This window comes from Anneissia japonica, unplaced genomic scaffold (assembly GCF_011630105.1).
Source record: "Anneissia japonica isolate Jap-2015-1 unplaced genomic scaffold, ASM1163010v1 scaffold287762_len338049_cov154, whole genome shotgun sequence".
In the NCBI taxonomy this organism is placed as follows: Eukaryota; Metazoa; Echinodermata; class Crinoidea; order Comatulida; family Comatulidae; genus Anneissia; species Anneissia japonica.
In genome coordinates this window covers 219,854-243,580 of record NW_022736333.1, presented here as the reverse complement: position 1 = coordinate 243,580, position 23,727 = coordinate 219,854, and the positions used below count along the sequence as shown (strand labels likewise).

Below are 23,727 nucleotides of genomic sequence, written 5' to 3'. Positions count from 1 at the left end.
TTGTAATCTCAGATTATCTTATTATTGTTACTGTCATTATCACCGTATTATTAGGTTATAAGGTAATTGTTCTTACAATTGTTTTTATCGTGATCATTATTGTTATTAATATTATCACCATCATTATCAATTTTACAATTATTTTAAATATTAAATAAATTGTTAATAATAACTCCTTCAATAACTCATCAATATTTTACTTTTTCTTCAAAATATAAGATCAAAATATTGAAGGTACATAGACATTCAAAGTATAGGCAGTGTTACACACTGGCCTAAATAAAATCTGCCATGCCTATTATCTGTATATGCTATGCTACTAGCGCACAGCTCTCCACGGTGGCATAGGCCTGTGTAGAAAGATGTATCCTCCTCTACAGTACAGTAGGTCCTCCGAATCGAGAGGCGTATACTGTATTGTTGTTGAAAATTTAACATTAATTTAAAACAAATCTGAAATCTGCTTTGTTCGTTATAAAATAATTATATAACAAGGGAGATAACTGATTAAAATGCGCTGTCATCTTTTACTCAAGCAAATCTCAAGCGCGAGGCTTGCATGATCAACCACACGTGGTGCGAGTATTGGGCGATTTGGAACTGTCCATTTTCCAACAGGGTATAATTTGTTGTTTTTGTATGACGCCTGTAGATTTGAGAAATTATTCATCATTTCTGATAATGACATGCTTAATATCGAAATATTTAATCCCAACACGATGGCATGCATTTTAATACTTATAATACTGTACTACTGTACTTTAAAGGCATGTTGTACAAGAAAGTTTCACCAAGTATACAATGGACTTGTTTCTGGGCTTTATTTCAGATTCCAGCCGATTTCAGTATAAAATAACTAGTTTTATGCATGAAATCCACGTAAATTCAAATAATATAGGTTGTTTTATCAAATGTATATGTTTATGTTTCAGTTGCATTCAACATCAAGTCTTCCTTGTGTTTTGTTTGCATTCCAACTCAAACATTAATAAAATCGGCCTATTGGTACTCGTGCTCCAAAGAGTTGCTAGACTTACAATACAGACATTTTATGCCGTTCAACTTAACAAACTTGAAGGCTAGCTGTGCACCTAGAGTTACTACGGCTGGTATTTACAAACTATATGAATGCGAATTTGTGTTGTAAACATACCGTGAACCAGGGCCTGGCTAGGCCTAGGCGTCTAGGAAAGCAAAAGGTAGGATAAATAATTTAAATATTTAAGATTCATTGTTATTACAGATATAGAAATTTAATTTTTCTTTATAAAATGAGGAGCAGCATTTTTTAATCGGGTGATATGTCTAAAAATAGCGATTCACTGCCTCAAATGTTGTTGTTAATTTCTTAATCTCAACAAATGGAGTAATTTGGGATTTGGGAGTTTTTCAAGTTCGTTACAAATAAAAATATGGTTTTTAAAATATTATATTTTAACAGTAATATTATTGTGACGTGTGTAAATTGTTTCCTTGTTTTGAATCCCCTTCCAGACCCAGTCAGGAGGTCTAGTAAGCACTGTTATCTACTAATTTTAATCAGTGTAATCCTTGGCAGCCTGCTGAGTTTATCAGGGATTAGTAGATCTTGGTTGTTACGTAACACCCAGAGTTTGGCCCCAAACTCTGGGTGTATTTGCAAAAAAGCTCTATGGACTTGTACACGTAATGACTAGTAGCATTTTGAAATGTTGCCAAAAGAAAGAAGAATGACACCAGTTTTTGCACTGCACTTCATGTTGTGCTGCACTGCAGTTTTGCAAATGGTTTGCACTGCATTCTGCAGGTGGTACTGCACCACAGTTCATATTGTATTGTTTGCTTTTTATGCTCAAGAGAACAAAATAAACGAACATGGGTGAAAGTTTGATAATCATCAAACTAACAACAACATTAAAAGTTACAAAATTCCAAAAATTATTTACAGGCAACAAAAAAAATTATAAACATACAAAATGGATATGAAGGTAAAAATATATAATAATCTACAATTCATATTCTACAGCACACTGCACTTTATATTACAATAAAATTTATGTATTTTACCTGCAATGGTGCCTTGAAACTTAGCTCTTCAGCATAGAACACCAACACACTCCAAGGAGCATGTAGCTTCACGTATGTAACTATTTTCTTGTCACTTTCAACAACATCCTCTTCCATTTCTAACCCTGCTTGAACTAAATGATGCAAAAATTTCTTTTTCCATTTATCATGCAGAGCATCTTCATCCTCTTCGCCTGCCTCCAACTGCTCTCTCTTCTCCTTTTCCTTCTTTTGCTGTTGTTTTTCATTTAGTTTTTCTTCTTCCCAAACAAGAATGAAATCTAAAAGAAATAAAAAAATAAAAAGAAAAAAACATTTCTTAAAATTCTTTATTTCTTTAGTAACACCTAAAATTAACCATGAAATTGCAATTACTTTAAAACATTGATTAGACTTGATTTGATAATTAACGTCATTAATGTTAAGCTTGTTCACTTCTAAACACAGCTAGAATGATATCAGTAGAATGTCTCCCTGCTACAGTACTGACATGTATATCAATAAAAATTAAATTTGTGACTGAAACTTATTATTCTGTTGCATATCTTTTTCATTTTGTAGTATATACTGTGTTCTCCCAATTGAAACATTTTTACTGGTAAATTTGTCTATATTTCTTTTTTTTTTTGTATTGTTTGCAACACCGTGTTTTGGTGTTCTTTTTTTTTTATACCGTGATAAATAAATAAATAATTAAAATATAAATTCAGCTATGCACACAGTATGAGGGCTTATCCCTTTTGAGTCGGGTTTTTAATGATTGAAAAAGTCAACACATACAGTCATAGCCAGGGATGTAATTGTGCAGGGCGGAGCCAAGTGGGGCCGCCCTGTCTAAAAGTCTACCGCCCAGCCTAAAGCAAAATTTAATGCCTTCCGCCCAGCGTCAAACGTACATATCCGCCCATCCCGAATTCTTACTTTTTTCGCGAGATATCATCACATATTTCTAGCCTCAAACCTCATGCAAGCAGCCTAGCAAATAAAACAACATCGGAAAACCAACCAAGTGGAACTGCCAGGCTTTAGTGCTGATTGGACGCTCACGTTCTACTTGACTGAACAGTAAACTGTGTGATCAGCTGGAAATTGACACTGGTGTCCTATCAGTCACATGATCTGTATGCGGTATTGAGTTTGTTATTGTTTTGAACGCTCGAGTTAATACACTGTAAAGATGGCCGAAGCGAGTTAAATCGCTGAATGTCTGTTGTAAACGACATCAGAATTGCAGTGTCTGTATTTTTAGAAGTGAAATTTCTTTTACCAAATCACTGACAAATGTTCCAACATTTATGTCAGAGAGGTTAAGCCAATATACATCAAAGGGAGTAAAATATAGCGATGGTAAAACTTGGACATTTTTTAAAGAGAAGTAGGCCTAGCCTATGGGGATTGTGAATGTCCCGTACGCTGTGCGCTACGCGACCCGTGGCAATCACTGGTCGGAAGGCTAAGAATAAAGTATAAAATCACAGCTTACAGCAAACATTTTTTTAATGTACAGCGACAAAGTGTTACATGAATGCCAGTTATATACTACAGGCACATTTTTGAATTAGTTTTCATATATATATTCTCAAATTATATGCCAGTTATATACTTACTTAACCAGAGAGCATCTGTTCATGATTACTGTACAATTTCGCTATTCCCGCACAAGCAGGCCTTGAATCAAGAATGGTTGGAACTTAAGCAGTATATCATCGACCACTATGCTACGAAAACAAGCAGCGAAGTAGTAAAGTTGCTGAGTACAAATCCAATGAGACAGCTGTATCCAAACATTGCAGGACTAGCTGAATCATACAGGACAATCCCACCGCACACTGCCGACGTAGAACGCGACTTTTCCCAAATGAAACTAATAAAAACATGTCTAAGAAATAGAATGAAGGAAGAAACATTAGATGCAATCATGAGAATCGTAATTGAAGGCCCAACACTAAAAGAATACCCATTTAAGAAAGCTGTAGAGGCTTGGGCCAGTAAGAAAAATCGTCGCATTAAGTTGGACTAAGGCACACATAAATACCTCAAAGCGCGATAAATTAAGTATAAAATTTTAATTCTGTTTGATATCATCATTATACTGTTTGTTACATCGGACCCTGATGTATTCGGACCATATTTATACACGAAACGCATTGCCTCATTGTTTCCCACAGGATGATTAACAACTATTTCCCACGCCACGACTATTTTTAACTCTCTGGGTTTTCCCATGTAGTGCGTCTGACCTCCAGAACACGCAGACGCAGATAAACAAATACATACAATACTGTAAACACTTTATTAACTCCTGCTAATTCATATTTGACCAACCAAAGATATGAACATTATTATCAGTATTGTTTCTTTATAAATTGTCTTCAGTTGTTTTTGTTCGTCATTCAACTGTCATTTTATTTATTCTTTCGGTTATATTACCATTCTCAATAATCTATAAAACACCCACGCCACTTCACCTTCACGCCCACATCAGCCCCGCCACCCCATTTCAAGACATCTAGATACGCCACTGATTTACATGGCCAGATGAATAACAATACTCAATCAATGTGCCACCAAATCGTAACGAGCCTTCACCATGCCTGTCTCTTATACACATCTAGATGTGTATAAGAGACAGCCTCTAGATGGTCGAAAATGTCACTCTCAGACTCAAAAATATCCACTCACCAGTGGTTAGGGCTGGGGTGAGCACATTTTTAACAAAGATACCTCTACACTTCTGGAAATTGCACTTTCAGACTCAAAAAGTTTTTAAAGCAGTGTTTTCAACAGAATAGCATGCCTTGAGCCTGTTGGTGCTGCAAATGGTTAGACATCACATCATATCAGTGTCCCACTTAATCCACTGTCCCCATTTAGTTTACCCCTCCCCGTGCCAGTACCCTACGCCACTAGATACAGTGAGCTACACTCAGAAAAAGCCACACTCTTGTAAACATTGTTAGAGTAGGGGTGCCTCTGTGGTATTGATCTAAACAGAAAAACTTTTTCGAAAAATCGGCTGGAAAATTATTTACTTTTAGCAACGTTTCGCGGGCCAGATCAAAATCTTTGGCAGGCTGGGGGTGGAATATTGGGGGATTACAGCAATAAGGACCAGCCATATGATACTTATTAGTTATAAAAACTAATTCAATGTATATGATCAGTATTAAACAAAAATATTAATCATATATGACAAACTTATAATTAAAAAAAAAACACATATATATTTAACTGTCAAATAATACACATTCTAAAATTTAAAAAACATTATTTTCCAAAAATACTATATTTAACCTACCATTCCTTTGGGACCTAATGTACTCTTGATGAGGTCACCAATTGCAATTGCACCAATGAATGAAGACATACGGGCCGTCTCTGCCTTCTCCTCCTCTGCCCCCATATTCAAAATCTGCACAGGTTGTAATGACACCTAAAAAAAAAAACAATCATTTGCATAAAATAAATAAATTATTTATTTACCATTAAAAAATGGACTACCTGTATAAAAGATGACATTATACGACTGTACTTATTCTTTTTTCAAGAAATGCACAATTGTTTTCAACCATATTTAAGAGATTGTAGTTAAGTCAATTAAACTTTGTAAATCCTGGCCCCAAAACCTACTGTAGAATAAAAAAATACTGAGCTGGTGTCTGAGAGGGGTAGTTTTCACCATAGTTGAATTGAAGTGCCTAGGCCTAGAGGGCTCTCTGATGCGAACAACACTATATACGCTACTTAATGCAATTAAAATTATTATTATTTATTTTTATTATTATTAATAGTGTAAAAATTATGTATCTCCTGTCTCTTATACACATCTAGATGTGTATAAGAGACAGTCATTAGAGAGGGCGCACTTTATTGACTGTATAAAGTATACATAAAAGCGAGAGTATTCCAGTGGATGCGATCTACAACCTCTGAATTTGCCTAGTAACAATGAATTCGTCGAGAAAATGGTAATATTTTATGAGAAATAGTCTGTATTTCTCATTTTTTTTATTCTTTGCGTAAAACTAAAATTCATGCCAATATTTTTCCATGATTTATAAAAATTGGAGTAATGCAAATGCATATTTTCTAAAAAAAGTCAGTTTTTAGTGAAATTTTGCCGGGAATGGGGCTTTAATCTATGTTCCCCGATTCAGCCGATTTGACGTAAGAGAGTTTATTTAAAAGATAACAGTTACATTTAATAATTTAAATTGTTCGGATGAAATATATTGTTTATAAGGTTTATCCTCGTTTAAGCTTATGAAGACAGTTCATTGCAAGTTTGTACCATATTGTGTGTATTGTGTGTCCATCATACTAGTGGAGGTTCTATCTCTTTTGAATTTCTTTTGAATATAAATTACATACTGTACTTTAATTTATTTATTATTGCCAACTTGAATTGTATAGCCTAGGTTCCGCAGTGTTCTTTATGTAGAGCGCCATATATAAATGCTCGATGTGATCATTCGGGTCCAATGGCACCTCCAATTTCAAGCAAGTTTTGCAGAGACTCAGCATCGAAGTTACTCTGGAGTTAGGTTGCATATAAGAATGAAGAAGATAATTCTTATAGCAACATTGATTTATTGCTTTAAGTACTGTGACAATAATATTCAGAAGCGAATTTCGAAAGTTTAGATAAAAGTATTTATTAAACTTTTCATAGGTTTGTTTTAACGCCAGTTTGTGTTACCTAACTATGTAACTTAATTCATTCTAATTAAAGAGAGCCAGGGATTTGCCAATAACAGGCCCTTAAAATGTTTGCTATAGATCGACTACAATGTACATTAATTTCCTCTAAGATGGTGTTATCTCGATCCACTTTCGCCCCCCTTCTCCCCTTCCCCCTCCCCTTTTTTTTCGGCCCCGGCCCTCCCCTTTTCGGACATCTCTGGATTTGCCCCTGAATTGGCCTGCATGCCAGCAACTAAAGAACATAGGCTATTTATTTTTAACATTGTTTCTTTAATCTGTTTTCTTCAATTTCAAACGAATGAGCACTGATTTTTGTAAAATTTTTGTAGTATTTCAAACGAATGGACCTACTGTTGTTTTCTAATCGGATTAAAATCTGGCCGAATTTTGGCCGATATCGAAAAAAAGTTTGGCCGAATTTGGCTGTGAGATGGCGTGTGTTTGGCCGTGAAGCCTGTTGACTATCTGGCAACCCTGATGCATGCGTGTGTTGATAGAGGCTGAATGTTTGTGATTTGTTAATCGAAAGTTTGTTTTGAAATTGAACAAATAATGATTTTTTTTTACATTAATGTACTTACAATTCTTGCAATATAACACATACAACAATAAATCGATCTTTATGTCTTTTTTTCCTGCACCTTCGATTCGAATGTGTTTGTTGTAAGAATACTCTAGGAGGCTAGGCCTAGTTGTTTTCTGAGACTAGGCTAGCGGCAGCCAGTGCGTGTGGTGCGATGATTTCTTAAAAAAAGCTAGGCCTAGGTTTGACAGGTGCATAATATATCACCCTTCTTATTCAGGGATCAAATTTGCGTATGAAAAATACGAGATGAAAATATAACAAATAAATTTAACACACAGAAATTAAAGAAAACTTACAACTTACAAGTTACTTTCAGTCAATAAAAGAACAGTGATTTTAGTAAAATTTAATATTTGCACTCATCTCACAGTATACTTACCCCTTTATTTAAACCAAACAAAGTAAGTCATAATTATCATTACCACCCCTCCCCCCCCCCATCTAATAACTGTTCATGCGGTTGGTGCTACGCGAAAAAATACTCACAAGATTCAACACCCACCCTTAAAATTTTAATACCCACCCTTAATTTTCACTGGCTACATCCCTGCATAGCCTATGGTATACAGACTGGAATGGTGTTTATTTATTGAAAGAAGGCCAGCTTTGACTATCTTGGCCTATTATTAGTGGTTATTTTATTTTACAAACACAATTGGGTGTGGAATTAAATAGTTCAGTGGTTTGCCTTCTGATCACAGGGTCCTGGGTTTAATTCCTGCCATAGAAGGACTTTTTCTCACAACTAAAATAAACTCCACTCACTAAGCCTCATAAAGAGACTTAGTTTATAAAGCATCATTCTCATCCTGTAGGTGGCAAGTTTACTTGCTGTTGGATGTGAAGGAAAAACAATTTTTACAGGTTGGCCGGTTATTTTTACCGGTAATATTGACAGCCAAAAAGGCTTTGGGATATCACTGATACATCACATGTAGCATACTGCAAGTACAGTGGAATCCAAAAGGTGTGGGAGGCACAATCCCCCAGAAATGGTTTTTTTTATCACCACCATACAGTAGGCTAAACGCCACCGCACACTCCTGAAAACTTTCCGATAAAGAGTGCAAAATAAGCTGCTCTACTGTATCACCTCATTTCCTCAGCTAATGCTAATAATCACTTCTCTACTACCCTCCTCACAAACATTCTAACCACCAACTCATACCTGCACAGTAAATTATATTTTTACTATACCATCAAGAATAAAAAATACTGCATTTTATTGGTAAACAATGAAATTGTTTTAACCTGATTGCTAAACACGCTAATATAAAACTTATACCAGTATAATAAAAATAAATACAGATGAAGTAGTAGTAGTCCATTACCTCCTGTTTTTATTTTTGATCACAGATGTGATGCCCCTAAAAATTGAAAAACAAATTAGCCCGAAAAAACAGCAACAATTGCAGGGCCCTACACTCTGACCAGTCTAAAAGATAGCGTGCACAGAATTTTACATTGCAACAATATTACAATACCAGCAAATACTAAGTAAATGAATACAGTTCTCCCGATTATGTACTCCTCCTTCCAAACAGAGTTCGTAAAACGAGGAAGTTCGTAATCCAGAGAGTTTGTATTTTCATAGCATCTCAGTGGAGAGGGTAGGCCTAGGTCTATGCTACATAGTACTGTACAGTGCTAGGTAGGCCTAAGCCTTGCCATGGGAGCAAATTTGTAACGTCATCTTTGACAATCGAGTTTGTAAAATTGAGAGTTCATAACTGAGAGGTTCATAATTGGGATATTTTTATACTAGAATTTATAACTTAACAACCGTACAACAATTGCTAAACCTGAGCTATCACTTGATGTATACTGATGTATACTATACACTACAGTATTCACAAATTACTTCCACAGTGGCAAGAGCTGTAGCCTACAAGAAATTCTGTGATTTTAGTTACCACACAAATCAACATTCTTGAAACAGAAGGGGGGGGGGGGGTTGGAGAATTGTAATCAGGATTGATTGTAATTGGTCATGGTTGGTCTTGCTTTTAATGTCTTAACTTTACTAGAATTTTTTAAAATCTTATATATTTTCTTATTTTGCCTTGAGGTATGGCATTGATATGCCTAACCAGGGACAACTGCTACCACAAAACAAAGATGTTGGTCTTCAACATTATGGCTAGTCCAACAAAAATATCCCTGGTTAGTTTCATAGTGGAAGAAATGAAAAGTGTATTGTTATTTCCTCTGACAGGTATGGCCTACGTTTAATCATTTTTATTTATTTATTTATTTAAAAAATTTTTTTTTTTTTGTAGCTAGCAGCCCGGAGCACTTGCTCTCTCTGCCCCAGCCTCTCAGCGCCACTGATTTTGTTAAAACAAACATGACATGAAATCAACTAATAATCTCTAATACAGGACTACAATAACTCACCAATCTTTCTTTTGCCATCTGTAAAGTAAGTCCCTGGATCATCATTTCTCTGTTTTGTGTTAAAATCTAGAGGATCTTCATCTTCTGCATTACCCTATAAAAAACAAAATATCAAAATAAAAAAAATCTTAAAGTTTCTTACTAATAATGAAACCACTCAAAAGCAAGTGCTAAAAATAATCAATTAAACCTAGTGCACTACCCATTCATGCCCTAATAAACTAAAGTTACAATTTGAGAGTTGCACTAAAAGTCATGATTACATGATGTTAATCACAACTCCTTAAAGGCTAAAATAAAAAAAAAATAGTTTCCAAGGCCCAGGTAGAATTTTTTTCACGCCCACTCATCCGAAATTGGGGAAAAAGCTCATCAAACTACTACCTAGCACAGTAAGTGACCAAGTGTCCTCTCAGGAGCAAAGCTCTCCTACCCAGTTTAAATAGACTAGAAGGGCCCCTTCTACTAATTAAAGTAGCTTTAATTTGTTGTAAAATGAAATTTTTTGGTAATGCATTTTTTTGATATGTGCTGGTTTTATATATTGTATTTGTTTTTTTTTTGGTGTTTTCTGTAAATATTGTATTAATTCAGCTTTTGCTGTGACCGCAATATGTTTTGAATAAACTTTGAATAATAAACCTTGAATACCCCAGCAACCTAAGATACACTATTAAAGAATTAACCGATCCTGTCAAATCGTAGCATATATTATTGCATTCAATATTTCTTACTAATAATGAAACCACTCAAAAGCAAGTGCTAAAAATAATCAATTAAACCTAGTGCACTACCCATTCATGCCCTAATAAACGGATAGCCCAGAACGCCTCAAATGTTATTTTTGGTCGTCGAGAACACAAAAATTTTGCGGGGGCATGCCTTCGGGCCCCCTAGAATAGTGTTGTCTCGGACATCTCTGAGTGAATGCATAGTTTATTTTTTAAATGTTGGAATGGTACCTTATAAAAATATTACGAGTGAGTGATTGATTGGTTGGTTGATAATGCTTATTTTGGCAAAGCTGAACCGTGGAGATCTCTAGGTCCCCGGTTCAATTCCCACCACTGCCTCTCCTTGTGTTTCAGCTAGAGGGCTGAAACACAAGTTACAATAGCGCACCGTCTTTCAGATGGGACGTTTAAGCCGTTGGACCCGTATGCATTATGGCCCACGTGCCAGTACACTCTTCGGAAAAGAGTAGGGGATTGTACTGCCCAATCACCACCAGAAGGACCCCACTGGAAATAAGTCTTTTGTGGGCTATCCTTGGTGTTTACACCAAATAAATCAAATCCAATCCAATCCAATCCAATTTTTTAATTATTAAAAAACTTAAAAGATATTAAGCCGAAAAAATTGTGCTGGTTTCATTACAGCTGAATTAAAATAATAGTTAAATATTAACAATGCCTTCATATCAAGGAATGTGCATCTAAAAATACTGTAGTTGTTTATAAGGTAACTGGTAGTTACAGTAGTAGGTCTAGTATCAAACACTTCCTATAAATAAGTGAGTAATTTTTTCGGGCTTATTAATACAAAAAAAAAATCATAAAAAGGGCGTTGAAATTATGCAGAGAAGGGACCCTACGGCGGTACAGGACCGGGATGCTGAATTTTTTTGTAAATTATTGACTTGTTTGTAGGCAATTACGAAATAGGCAATTGCCAATAGGCAATTACGAAACAAGGATAGGCCTATTTATACTCAGTAAAAAAATAATATTGAAATTCTTTTGCTTATAAATTATATAAAATATTTCACATCCATTACAAAGAAAAATGTTGTTGTCTTGTTAACTAACATGATTTAAAATTATCAAGCTTTACAAAGACACAATACTTTTTTCTCTTTTGTGGGGTCGTCCCACTTTTATTCATAAGTTCAGCATACACAGTATAATTTGTAAAGAGTTGTTCAACATAGCTTCTTAAAATATCTTTAACCATTTTTTTTTCTTACTTTCACTTGAAATTTATGCACATCGGTCAAAGTGTACAATTACCATGCCATTTTTCTATTTGTTTTCTGTCATTTTAATAAAGGATATAATAAAAAGTCAAGCCTATTTTTTAAAGTTTGTTCGCTTGTATTTATAAACACACAATATTTATAGGCTACATTATTTTTTCTAAATAGTTTCCCTTCAGACTATATGGTGAAATTGTTTTAACCAAGTTTAACCAATATAATATTTTTTTATTTTGTAAGGTCAATCATTGACCATTTCTTTTTTGCTTTTTCATTGTTAATTAAGAAATCACAGCTTATTAAACTCTTTAATTCCAATAAAAACATAACCCAAGGACATTGTTTCCCAAGTCCAAAACTGTATTTAACTTTACTATTATAGATACAGAATGTAAAAATAGATAGAATTTCATTTGTTCGTTCAGCATAGCATCCTTGGACAATTTTATTCCATTCTATTTTTTCATTTATATCAAAATTGCATATTTTTAACATACGATAAAGTTTTACCTAACAAAATTCTATATCCTTACATTTGAATAACATATGTTCTTCATCCTCCTGTATATTGCAAAACTCACAAAGATTGTTGTTCGATATATTCCACAGTTTAAGTCTAGATCATGTAGGTAAGATTCTGTGTATTAATTTATAGTTGAAATGAGCAATTTTCTTCATATGCATCATTGAATTCACTTTGTTTTTCCAACACAGTGGCCAGTCGATTGTGTTGATTTGTAAAGTAGTTTCCCATTTACTTGAGCTTTTGGTACAATATATTTGTCATTAATGAATGTTAAGTAAAAATCTTTAACTTTTTGTTTTTTTAAAATAATAGTGTCATTGGATTGACATTCTTTTTCACCATGTAATACACAAACAAATTGGTTTACAATAATTTCTTTCCATATTTTCGGAATTGCATTAATTAATGCCACATATTCTATTAGTGTATTTGGCGTTTTTGACAATTTTGGAATTATCTCATCAATCTTTATTAGTCAGTTATTTACAATTATATCATTTATGGTTTTAAAATTTGACTCTACCCATGTTTTACAAAAAAGAGGTTTTTCGTTTAACTGAATAAATTTGTTTTCCCAAAGCCTTTGCTTTTTTACTTCACAGATACATTGTGGGTGCGAAGCATGTATATTATTGTATTTGACACATACATAAAGCATATTCCTATAAAATGTAGGCAACTCTTTTAATGAACTATGCTTTTCAAAGTTCATATCTGTCATACATAATGTATATGTTACAGGAAACATGTAAAAGCATATATATTTCCATTTACCTGGGTCAGGACTTATTATTAAGCATTTTACCCAACTTAATTTAAGGGAATCGATTACAGAGTTGAGATCGATCATTTTTAGGCCACCTTTCATAATATCTTGTATAATTATATCTTGTTTTATTTTTGCATTTTTCCCACTCCATAAGAAGTTTTACAAAATTTTATTAACCTTAGGGATAAAGTTTTTGGGAATATCTGTGATACTTGCATAATATGTAAGTTTTGATAAAGCAAGTGTCTTTATAATTGTAATTTTCCAAAAAAGGACAAATTTCTTTTTCTTCATGTTTTAAAACATGCTCTAAATTAGAAACTTTTTTTCCCCAATTTTTTGCAATGCCAGTAAGTTTATCGTATCCTATATATATTCCTAAAAACTTTATAGGTTCTTGATTGAACGCATTACCTTTCTTATTTTTATTACTTCCAACCCACACACCTTTCGTTTTTATTTTATTTAGACACTTCACAAAACAATTCAATTTCTTTAATGAAACTAGCTATGCTATTTTCATCCTTTGCAAAAATCACAGTATCATTCAGCAATTTTGCTATTTTAAAAGTATTCAGAACCTTGTTTGAAGACGGCAGTTTAATGCCTTTACACAGAGGATTGTTTCTTATGTTAATTGCCATTAACTCTACAAATAAAACAAATATTAAAGAGGACATAGGACATCCTTGGCGTATCCCGCTATTCATAATAAAACTCTCTGATGTCCACCCATTTTCATCCTTTGCAAAAATCACAGTATCATTCAGCAATTTTGCTATTTTAAAAGTATTCAGAACCTTGTTTGAAGACGGCAGTTTAATGCCTTTACACAGAGGATTGTTTCTTATGTTAATTGCCATTAACTCTACAAATAAAACAAATATTAAAGAGGACATAGGACATCCTTGGCGTATCCCGCTATTCATAATAAAACTCTCTGATGTCCACCCATTATTAATACAGCAGCTTTCTGTATCGGTGTACATTACTTCTACCCAATGTATGAATTGTTTTCCAAAGCCAAAATATTTTAGAGACTTGAGCATGAAGTTTCTATCTACAGAGTCGAAGGCCTTTTCGAAGTCAATAAAAATTAAAGATCCCTCTTTATTATTAGTGTCTGTATATTCAAGTAAGTCCTCGATCAATCTAATACTTTCCTTAATACTTATTCAAATGTAACTTTAAAATTAATATTATATTATACTTTGTGTAAGGCGCGATCTACAAATTATCCCCAACGACAGAAACGGGTCAAACATGTTTGCTATTGTTATAAGACAAGCTCTCCAAACGTGTAATAATAATAATAATTAAGACCCTATAATTCAATCATTTTACTTGTTGGGGAAACCCCAATGTCTCTTATATTTTTAGTAGGCCCTACCGTACTTGTAGGTGTTATAGAAGAAAAAGCAAATCGCCAGTCACCTTCCCCACCAGGGGTTTCCCTTAAGGATTTTTTTAACTAGCCAAGTGGACCAGTAAATTAATATTTTTACTGGTCCTCAATCCCTTTCACTAGCCACTATCTTGCCAACTTCGGAAGGCCCAAATACCATATTTTTGACATTCTAATCATGCTGCCCCCCCCCCCACCGATCAAGTAACACTGACAGATACAGAAAAATTGTTCTGTTGTCTCTGTATGAAATTATGCCGCGAAATATAAATACAGGAATCTATTTGTATGTACAGTGCACTCACAATACGATGTTCGCAACAATGTTCGGTTTTTCGGAAAGATCGGTTTGTGGAACATTTCTATTGAATCCTTTCCGAATAAGGCAGGCCAGTAGGGCCTAGCCTAGACGTTAAAAATAGGCTTAGCATAGCCCAGTAAATTCGGTATGACCAGGGAACAGTGAAATTACATGGAATGATCTCGAATAAGGCGTGCTAATACTATTAGGTACCTATTGTTCGCTATTGTTCGTCTAATTGCCCCTGCTGCATCCTAGTTCTTTGTGCCCTAACGCGCGGTACCGACAGTCAAGCAAAAAGGATCAAAAAATATCACCACCAACGTCAGAAAATTTCTGGTATTTTCACAAATATACAGCAATTTAATACATAACGACTGGTTTAAAAGCACTTTTACATATTTTAGAAGCGTTTCCTGTCAAACTCCATAGTGAGATTTAATTAAGCAAGCAATTATAAGTAATTTTTTGGTAAGTATGTGTACTGACATTGTGCCAAATTACTTAATTTTCTAGACTATATATAATATCAAAAGCCACAATTGCTCATCATTCCGGTTTTGATGTATTAAAAGATTGATATTTAACTTACAAATGCCCTAAGTCTCTTGAGTGAGCAACTGTGGCTATCAGAGATATTCGCCCATCTGAACCTATATTTTGCATCGGACTCGCACAAAATCCAGTGATCGTCGGTAAACCAGGAAGTAAACCTAGGCCTAGCTATCTGTCGTCATTCCTAACTGCATACTGAGCCTGGCGGCATACATTTTTATTGTTAGAACGTCAATAATTTAATTAATATTTTATGATTATTATACAGTATTAAGCCTAAGCCCTTGGTTGTTTGTTTTATTTGTCACCTGTCTGTATTCTTTTTATTTTGATAGCAATTTAGTGATGATGCATACAGTTGAAATTGAGCCCAATCAACCTGTATATGTTTTTAAATATATATTTATATAAATAACCTACAGTTAAATTTGTATTTTTTTTTCTTTTTCAGGTTCAAGTCAGAAAATGAAGACCAGTGAATTTGCTAAGGAAGCTGAAAATGGGCGGAGATGAAAGAGTGAGAGGTTGACTCTTCAGCTCATCATTTTTACTCCATTGCGCTGCTTTCTCGTCACCTTCTCAATCAAAATAAGATTAGATGTAATTTATAATAAATTGTAATGATTTTCAACCTTTAAAAACCTAATTGAAACCCAGGCCGTCATGTTTTATCATTTCCACTGCAAAGTTATGTTTTCTTGCTTGATCCAAATTAACTTTTCTTTAATTTTTTTGTTTATTTAATCCACTTGTGAAACCAGTACTGCGTCATTGAAAGTGCTATTATTAAAAGGACAGAATTATAAATAAATATAACTGGTTTAGAAAATATAATTTATAATTTATAATTGGATTGTTATTGCAATTAGATACAATGTAACGGTAATTAGATAAGATGTACAGGTAATTTTATTTTAAAATCCAAACAGGCAACATCCAATGAATATTGTAAAATAACTTTCATTTTATATTGTTAATAAATGTATTAAATTGTAACTCTTTCCCTTGCATTTCATTCATGTTTGGTGTTCTAAAAGGTGTATTGTAGGGATGGGCATAAAAATAGGACGAAGGGCCAGAGTATATTTTTTATTTAACACAGAGGGTTGTACCCAATTTTTCTTTTAGAACTAGAGGTACATACATTGTGTACCACAAGCATTTATTTTTTCCCCTGTTAATTGTTACATTATAAATTCAATAAATAACAATAAAATAGCGTAGAGGAGAGGAGTACAATACTACAGCAACATAAACTACCACCTCCCTGCATAAAAACACCATCCCACATACTGTACTGTCACAAGTATGTTTAACAGTGAACACAGGCATAAAGGGCCTAATATAATTTATTTTTAAAAATATTTTGGATACACTTGATTATCAGTCCTACCAAGTTTTATCTGCCGACTGTAATACGATAACCACAGCGAGGTGCGCAACTCTAGACTAAACGGAAAAAGCATTCGCAACAAACGTCCATGCTAGGTCGCTTGTAAGGCCCGGAGCCTCCTAACAGTAGGGCCTACCAGGCAATATAGGGCTAGGCTACCTGATCGTGACTGACAGGCGTACACATTTACGTTTACCCTCTTTGTACAGTATATCTAGGCCCGAATCCATGTCAAACTGTAGATTTGCTGTTTGATTAGTATTTTAAAATAGAATATAGACCATTCGCCATCGAGCATTTTGCAAAATATTAATCGTCGCGATGTAGGCCTAGGCCTAGTCCACATTAATTGTTTCTGTATAACTTAGGTGGTGTAATTTAACTGTTCCCTGGAAATCATGGTATGACACGACGTCGATCATAACGAGAACACGATAGCGAGCATGCGCAAAGCAATTGTAATTAGTTGCAAATTGTTTATCAGTTGATTATGATAAGAACGGCGGTACCACGGGTTAAAACCTTTGATGTTCGGTTCGAGTACGTCTAGTCATGGATTCCTCCATGGTCTAGCTAGTGGGTGATGTTCATCGGTTCGCCTTGAATGACTGAGCCCAAGGCTGTTTGTAGCGGACATTAACATGACAATAAACAGAAAATAGCGATCTTGTTGACATTATCTGTGTGAAATATTTTGTAAAGACATCGTTAAGAGGTGAATGAGTAAAACTTTAGGTATTTCGTGGACTTTCATTGACATTTTAACTGGTCACGCAGACTTGTTTAATTGGGATAATTAACAGGTCCGCCATGCATTTTACTAGCCATTGGGCGGCAGACCAGCGTTATTTCGAACCCTGCTTCCCACTCAAATTTCATTGTGCGATGTTCGACTTTAACGCTATGAAAACAAGTACCTTTTGCCAAAGTACATGTACCCCATTCCATGTGTCTGCACAGCCCGCACAAAAATGGAGCAGCGTGTAAACACTGACCTGGATCAGCCGCAGTTGATCTGAAGAAGTTCACTGATGTTTGATTATGTGGTCATATCGTCTCATTTTAGCATATGTTTACAGAGTGCAACTGTAGGCTACGTCATTATTTGTACTACTGTATATGCTGGATGGTTCAACCTCATTAAAATGGTTAAACCATGCAGAAATGGTATTCTATTATTTCACTATTTACTATTTCAATGTTTTGCTTCAAATGGTTATTTTACATGTACAGTATTTTGTGAATGCCTCACTCCATTTCATTTCTTGCCAACGATGTTAGGGCCTATCCTAAAAAAATGGGAGGATAGTTTTTGCATACCATGTATTCCAAGCAGTCTGTAGGCCTATATGTATACTGTTTATATTTTTCTAATGTCGTATGGATATAAATTGTCAGAATGAAAGAATTGATTACTGTTTTCTGTACACCACATGTTTGTGTCACTGAATGATTAGCATATAATTATTATTGAAATACAGAGGTACACAATCAGTTGTATTTATTTATTATTTGTTTTATTTATATTTCGACATTAACATAATAAACTAAAAAAATAAAACTATACAGAAGCGATAGGCAAGCAGACAAGGCCTATACTTAATTTTAAATTAAACTAGCATCCAGACACTCCATCAAACGTCCTACTGTTAGTATCTGAACTGACCTACTTTTCTCCGAAGCCGCACATAAAGCGAATTTGATCACATCCATACACGAGGTATCAAATATAATTGTACAGTAGTTGCCTACCTAGGCCTAGACGCAGGGGTCACGGAACGCCGCCCTCAGCGGGGTGTGCAAAGTACAACTCAAAGCCAGAAATGAAAAAATCACATAAAAAAAATTATAATCTCAATCAATCACTGCCTTGAAGAAAGAGACATGGCAACTTTGATAATTTTAAGCTTTTAATAATTAAGATGATAACAAATATTAAATTTGAGGAAAAACTTAATCGTAATCAAGCTTTGATTCAAAGACCTTCTGCTACACTACAGTATATAAGACCAAGTGGTATACACCCTTAGATTATACTGTAGATGGTTCTCGCTCACTAAAACTGCAATTTTTGTAATATTTTGCAAACTAGAAATTTTAGGTAGGTGGTGGGTTGAGTACGCATGGTTTATATGGGATACTCTAAAATTAAGATCTTCCGGTACTGTTTAACCATTCTCAGTAAAATTAGCTTTATATTCAGTTGGAAACTTATATAATAGGTCATCCTATTTTAAAGCAAAATTATAACGCCTTGGTTTTTGATAACTGTACAGTATGTGAAATAACAAACATCAGGAAATAGCTTTACAGTTGGATCTAGACTGTGGACACTATAACAGTTATTTCTGAAATAAGACAAGACTTTTAATATTCATTGTTTTGCGTACCTATTTTTTTAAAGTGTGCAGAATAAAAATAAAAATAAAATTTTGTTTTCTTATTTAGCAAATAGTTTTGCTAAAAACATTCAGACGGAGGAGAAAATATAAATAAAATTTTATTGGCGAATGTAAAATGGAATGGTTAATTGCTTCAAATTTACTGATTAGGAAGAAATATACATATCTTATCTTTGGAGATTTCAAGGCAGCGGAGGGCGTAATAAAGCTTTTTTTAAAAACTTAAATTTTTTTCTGAAACTTCCCTTTTTGTGGCGGCAGGTGCGCTAATTTTTATTCAAAATCATCAATATTTGCGTTCGGTGGGTTCGCTAAACAAGGTATAAAAAAAGTCTCTGTCTGAAAAAAGTCTGAAACTGGCCATAACAAAAACTAAATTTTACGTATGTCGTCAAACCAAGGTACATAACAGATTTGTTTGTACAATATTTATTTTTGGCAAGGCCTAGCCTACGATTGTGTGTGTGAATTGTCTTGACTTTCTCGACTAGGGGGGCCTAGGTAGGGCTAGCCGCCTAGCCTAGGCCTAGTCATTTGGTACTGTAGCTAGGCCTAGTTACTAGCCAACCAAAGCCTGAAACATTGGCTAATTGAAGCTACGTAGCTGTCTAGATCGTATCACAAACCTTATTTATCTTGTAGAGTTAATTATCATTTTCAAAAAATTGTTTATTATCTAAAAAAACAACCAAATTAAACATGTACTAGGCCTAAGTAGGCCTACATAGTACTACCATGTCTGTGACAGTACATGTGTTTATGTTGGTGGCGCACGTCACAGCTTGTTCCCTGCACTCAAGACGAATAAAAACGATAATATTTCATCAATTATCTGCATTTTTAAGTTGATTTTCGTCATTTTTTTTCCAAAAAAAAAAAGGGAAAAAAAAGAGGGGCGGCTAAAATCAGGGGCAGGCGGTGACGCTTAACAAGTTCATTTTTTTATTTGGCCTTACATACGTTTTTACAATTACAGTACAATTATATTACAATTACAAACAACAAATAGTTACTTACAAGAAAATCTTTATTCGCCAATGAAGATGTATCATCAGTGGCTCCATAGTCATTGTAGGTCTCTAGAGGAACTCCAAAGCTGTTTCCACTTTTTCCATTTGAAGCCATAGTAGACTACATAATGAAAACAACAAAGCGAGTCATAATCTATATTATAATTACACTAAATTTCAAAACCTACGGACACAATAAAAAACCATAAACGTCTGGGATTTGAAACTTACCAGTGGTATTAAAACTAATCCCATTGTAATGTTAGATATCTTCTTCGTATAAGGACGAATTGTAATTCACAAGGTTTTGTAATTATTGTCCTCAAGCTCATCCCACACTTTGAAGGAATTTCTTCTCGTATAAAAAATAATTCCGTCTCCATTCCTTTCAAGACGATTTCTACGGGCGGCAATTATATTCATTGAGTTTAAGGGAGTCAAGAACATGAGGCTTTAGATGTGTCTCAGAAATGGCAATAATGTCCACTCGGGCCTGTCTGACCATAACAGAAAGTTTGTTCATTTTGTTCATGATTAAACATGCATTGGTCATGAAAACCAATGGGAAAGTATACTTGCTAGGCGTAATATCTATGAGGTTCTTTAAGTTAGCACCTTCTGCAAACTCGGTCTTTTGAGATTTGAAGGTTTGTTCATGAAGAAATTTTGTGGATTCGTCTCACCTTATTTCTACCGGCTTTACATAGTTTAGTTCTAGCATAAGTTTGTTAACAATTAAGAAAAATTCCTTTTTGGTTTCTTTGTAAGCAGCATACGGTGGGACCAGTAGTGGCGCCAGAGGGGGCTGGGGGCTATATATTTACATGTAATGTTCGTTTAGCCACCATATTGTTTTCATTAAACTATTTGTGTTAACTTTTCATCACAACAACAATAATAATAATAATAATAATAATAATAATAATAATAATAATAATAATAATGATATTATGAGACTAAAATAAAATAATTTGTGTTCTGTTATGACAAATGCTCGTTTGGATAGCCTCATGATGCTTGGAATACATCGTGATAGGTGAAACAACCTCGACCATGACAGCGTGGTTGACAGATTTCATGCAAAATTTCCAAAATATAGAATTTCACTTTTAAGAATGAGGATTTGAAAATAAATTAGATGGTTACATTGCATACTCTTAAAAACTAAAAGGTCCACTGATTAATCTCAGATAAGAAAGTATAATACATACTCCAAGTATTGAAATATCAATGATGATGACATAATTAATGTCGAAATATTGAATCCCAACACGATGGCGTGTATTTCAATACTTGGAGTATGTATTATACTTTCTTGCATACTCTTTGTTTGTTGTTTTATTCAAAATGTTTTGGTTTTGGAGGCTGATTTCGATATTAGAAAGCATAGCCTACATGAAGCTGTAGTAACTCGATGCCTATCAAATAAGATAAAAAAATCGCCATAATTAATCAAATATTCGTGGCATCCAGGCCCCCTGGATGCCTCTGTTGGGTAGGTCTTGGCGCCATCATTGGGCAGGACCAGTACATATTGAAATAGCGAGTGCAAACGGTAAGCAACAGTTAAGCACCAGGAAATTTTATGCAAATGACGGTTGAACCAAGGAAAATACGGGATGCAAGGTAGTTGAAAGCAAAACCAGTCTACTAGTGAAAGCCTCTTACCAAGAGAAGCATAAACAAAACATTGCAGAAGAGGGCCTACAAAATTGCTCAAAAATTCTCTTAAAAAATTGTAATAAAAAATGTAGCAATAATATACTTGCAGAAAAAGTTGAAATCACAAATAAAAATGGTTTAACAAAAATACAATAACAAAAATCAGAGAGTTGCATATAATACAAGAAAAACAATCAGTTTCTCGACAAAACGGAAATGAACCAAAACGGCAATAAGCCAAAACGGCAAAAAACCAAAACAGCAACACTTTTTGACCAGAACGGCAATGGACCAAAACAGCATTAAGTCAAAACGGCAATGACCAAAACGGCAAGGCCTAAGTCAAAATGGCAATAGGCTTGAACGCTTACTGCAGAAACAAAAATCAACATACGCACAGCTAAATGTAAATATGCACACGTATACTGATCATATCACTATAGCAACTGATGACTGCTGCAACAGTTTGGTTATAAAAACTAAAATTAAAAGACGCCGATTGACTTATAAAGCAATTAGTAGAGCATGCATCGTACACTAAATGGAAAATTATTATACTGTATTTAGGTTAAACTAACACCGTGGCTTGAGATACGGTACCGTATTTCTACTTCGTTTTGCTATAAGTACGGTAAATGGCATTGCATCACCATCACCCAATGAAGTGCCAGAATGTGCGCGACATCATTTTTTGAAGACTGGCATTGCATATCACCATATCACACGCAATGACCGGTGGAAGGAGAACGATGTACTGGGAAATTAGAACATCAAAAGTACAATATTGTTTGACTTTACTGTCATCGTTAAAAAGGCGTATGGTTCCCCTTTATAGTAAAGAGTTTCATTTAGCTAGGCCTATATATAACCATTATCAAACAAGGACTGATATCTGGACCAAACTCTTGGCATATGTATCTAGGAATCCGCCTCTAGGCCTTGCTTTTAAATTCTTCGCTGGTGAAGAATCTAAGCAAGCATGCAGGCCTAGGCCTTGCTTGGATTCTTCTTTTGGCGGCGGTTTCGCTCTAGTGACATATCAATCTGGGTGGCATATATCAGTCATAAACACAGTCTTTACGAAGTCTGAAGTTCTCAATCCCCACATCTCAAGTTTTGGTCCAAGATGCCTAGACTATCTTATCCGACCAAAATATTCATACACTTTGAAAGCACAAAACTTTACGTAGACTTCGTCAATCTTATGGTACAGAGTATAGGCCTAGATCGAGAATGAGTTTCCCCTTTGTGATTAGGGCCTATTTATTAGTGTCAAATTTTTCGAATCCACTTTTGATGCAGGGTCATTTAATGTAGTACTAGGTATATAAAATGCTAGGCCTGTATGAATCCTCTTGTTTACAGTAAATTCAACTTTTTATCGCAAGTATTGTCATATAAATAGATAACCAAAGACTAACAGTAGTGTGTGTATACATGTGCCTTGGCCTAAGTCTTGAGGATGATGCCTTGCTTGATAAGGCTATATAAATGACATGACTCTCAGTGGCGTAGCTAGAGGTTTTGGTGCCCGGGGGAAAGAGTAGAAAATTGCACCCCCCACCCCAATTATAATTATAATATTTTGAAATTAATTGATATTGGTTGTATAGACTTTAAGCATATGCGTACGTCCATCTGTCTAAATAACATTATTTAAACCCGAATAACTATTATTATTCTAGCTCTCGTATGTTCTTTCTTACCAGGGATGGGGCCAGGATTTGCCCGAGGGGGTCCAATGTTCGGGGGAATGCTCCAACGAGGGGGAAGATTTCATCGAAGAGAGCAAAGTGGGCATGATTGAGCGTCGCTTAAAATCTTCTGAAAGTGGCCTAGAGAGGGGGGGAGGCGAAGCCCCCGAAACTTTTGACAATTTATGGGTTTCAAAGGCTTATTTAATCGATTTTGAGTCTACTAATATTTACATTTTTTTTCTCCCCAACGAATTATGGTTTTTCTCCTCGACGAAATGGGGGGGGGGGGGGGGGGGGGG

General features: G+C 34.7%; 1 protein-coding gene across 2 annotated transcripts in view; it reads right to left on the bottom strand.

The window, feature by feature from the left end:
* LOC117116744 (anoctamin-7-like) overlaps positions 1 to 20,186 on the bottom strand; it is a 63,614-nt gene extending 43,428 nt beyond the window's left edge. For both annotated transcript variants that reach the window (XM_033260836.1, XM_033260837.1), the window contains exons 1-3: positions 20,077 to 20,186; positions 9,734 to 9,827; positions 2,047 to 2,327 (exon numbers count right to left, since the gene is read on the bottom strand). In XM_033260836.1, coding sequence (XP_033116727.1) covers positions 2,047 to 2,327; positions 9,734 to 9,827; positions 20,077 to 20,184 — 483 coding nt within the window. In that variant the 5' untranslated portion in view covers positions 20,185 to 20,186. The remainder of the gene's footprint in view (positions 1 to 2,046; positions 2,328 to 9,733; positions 9,828 to 20,076) is intronic.
* Positions 20,187 to 23,727: the final 3,541 nt, after the last annotated feature.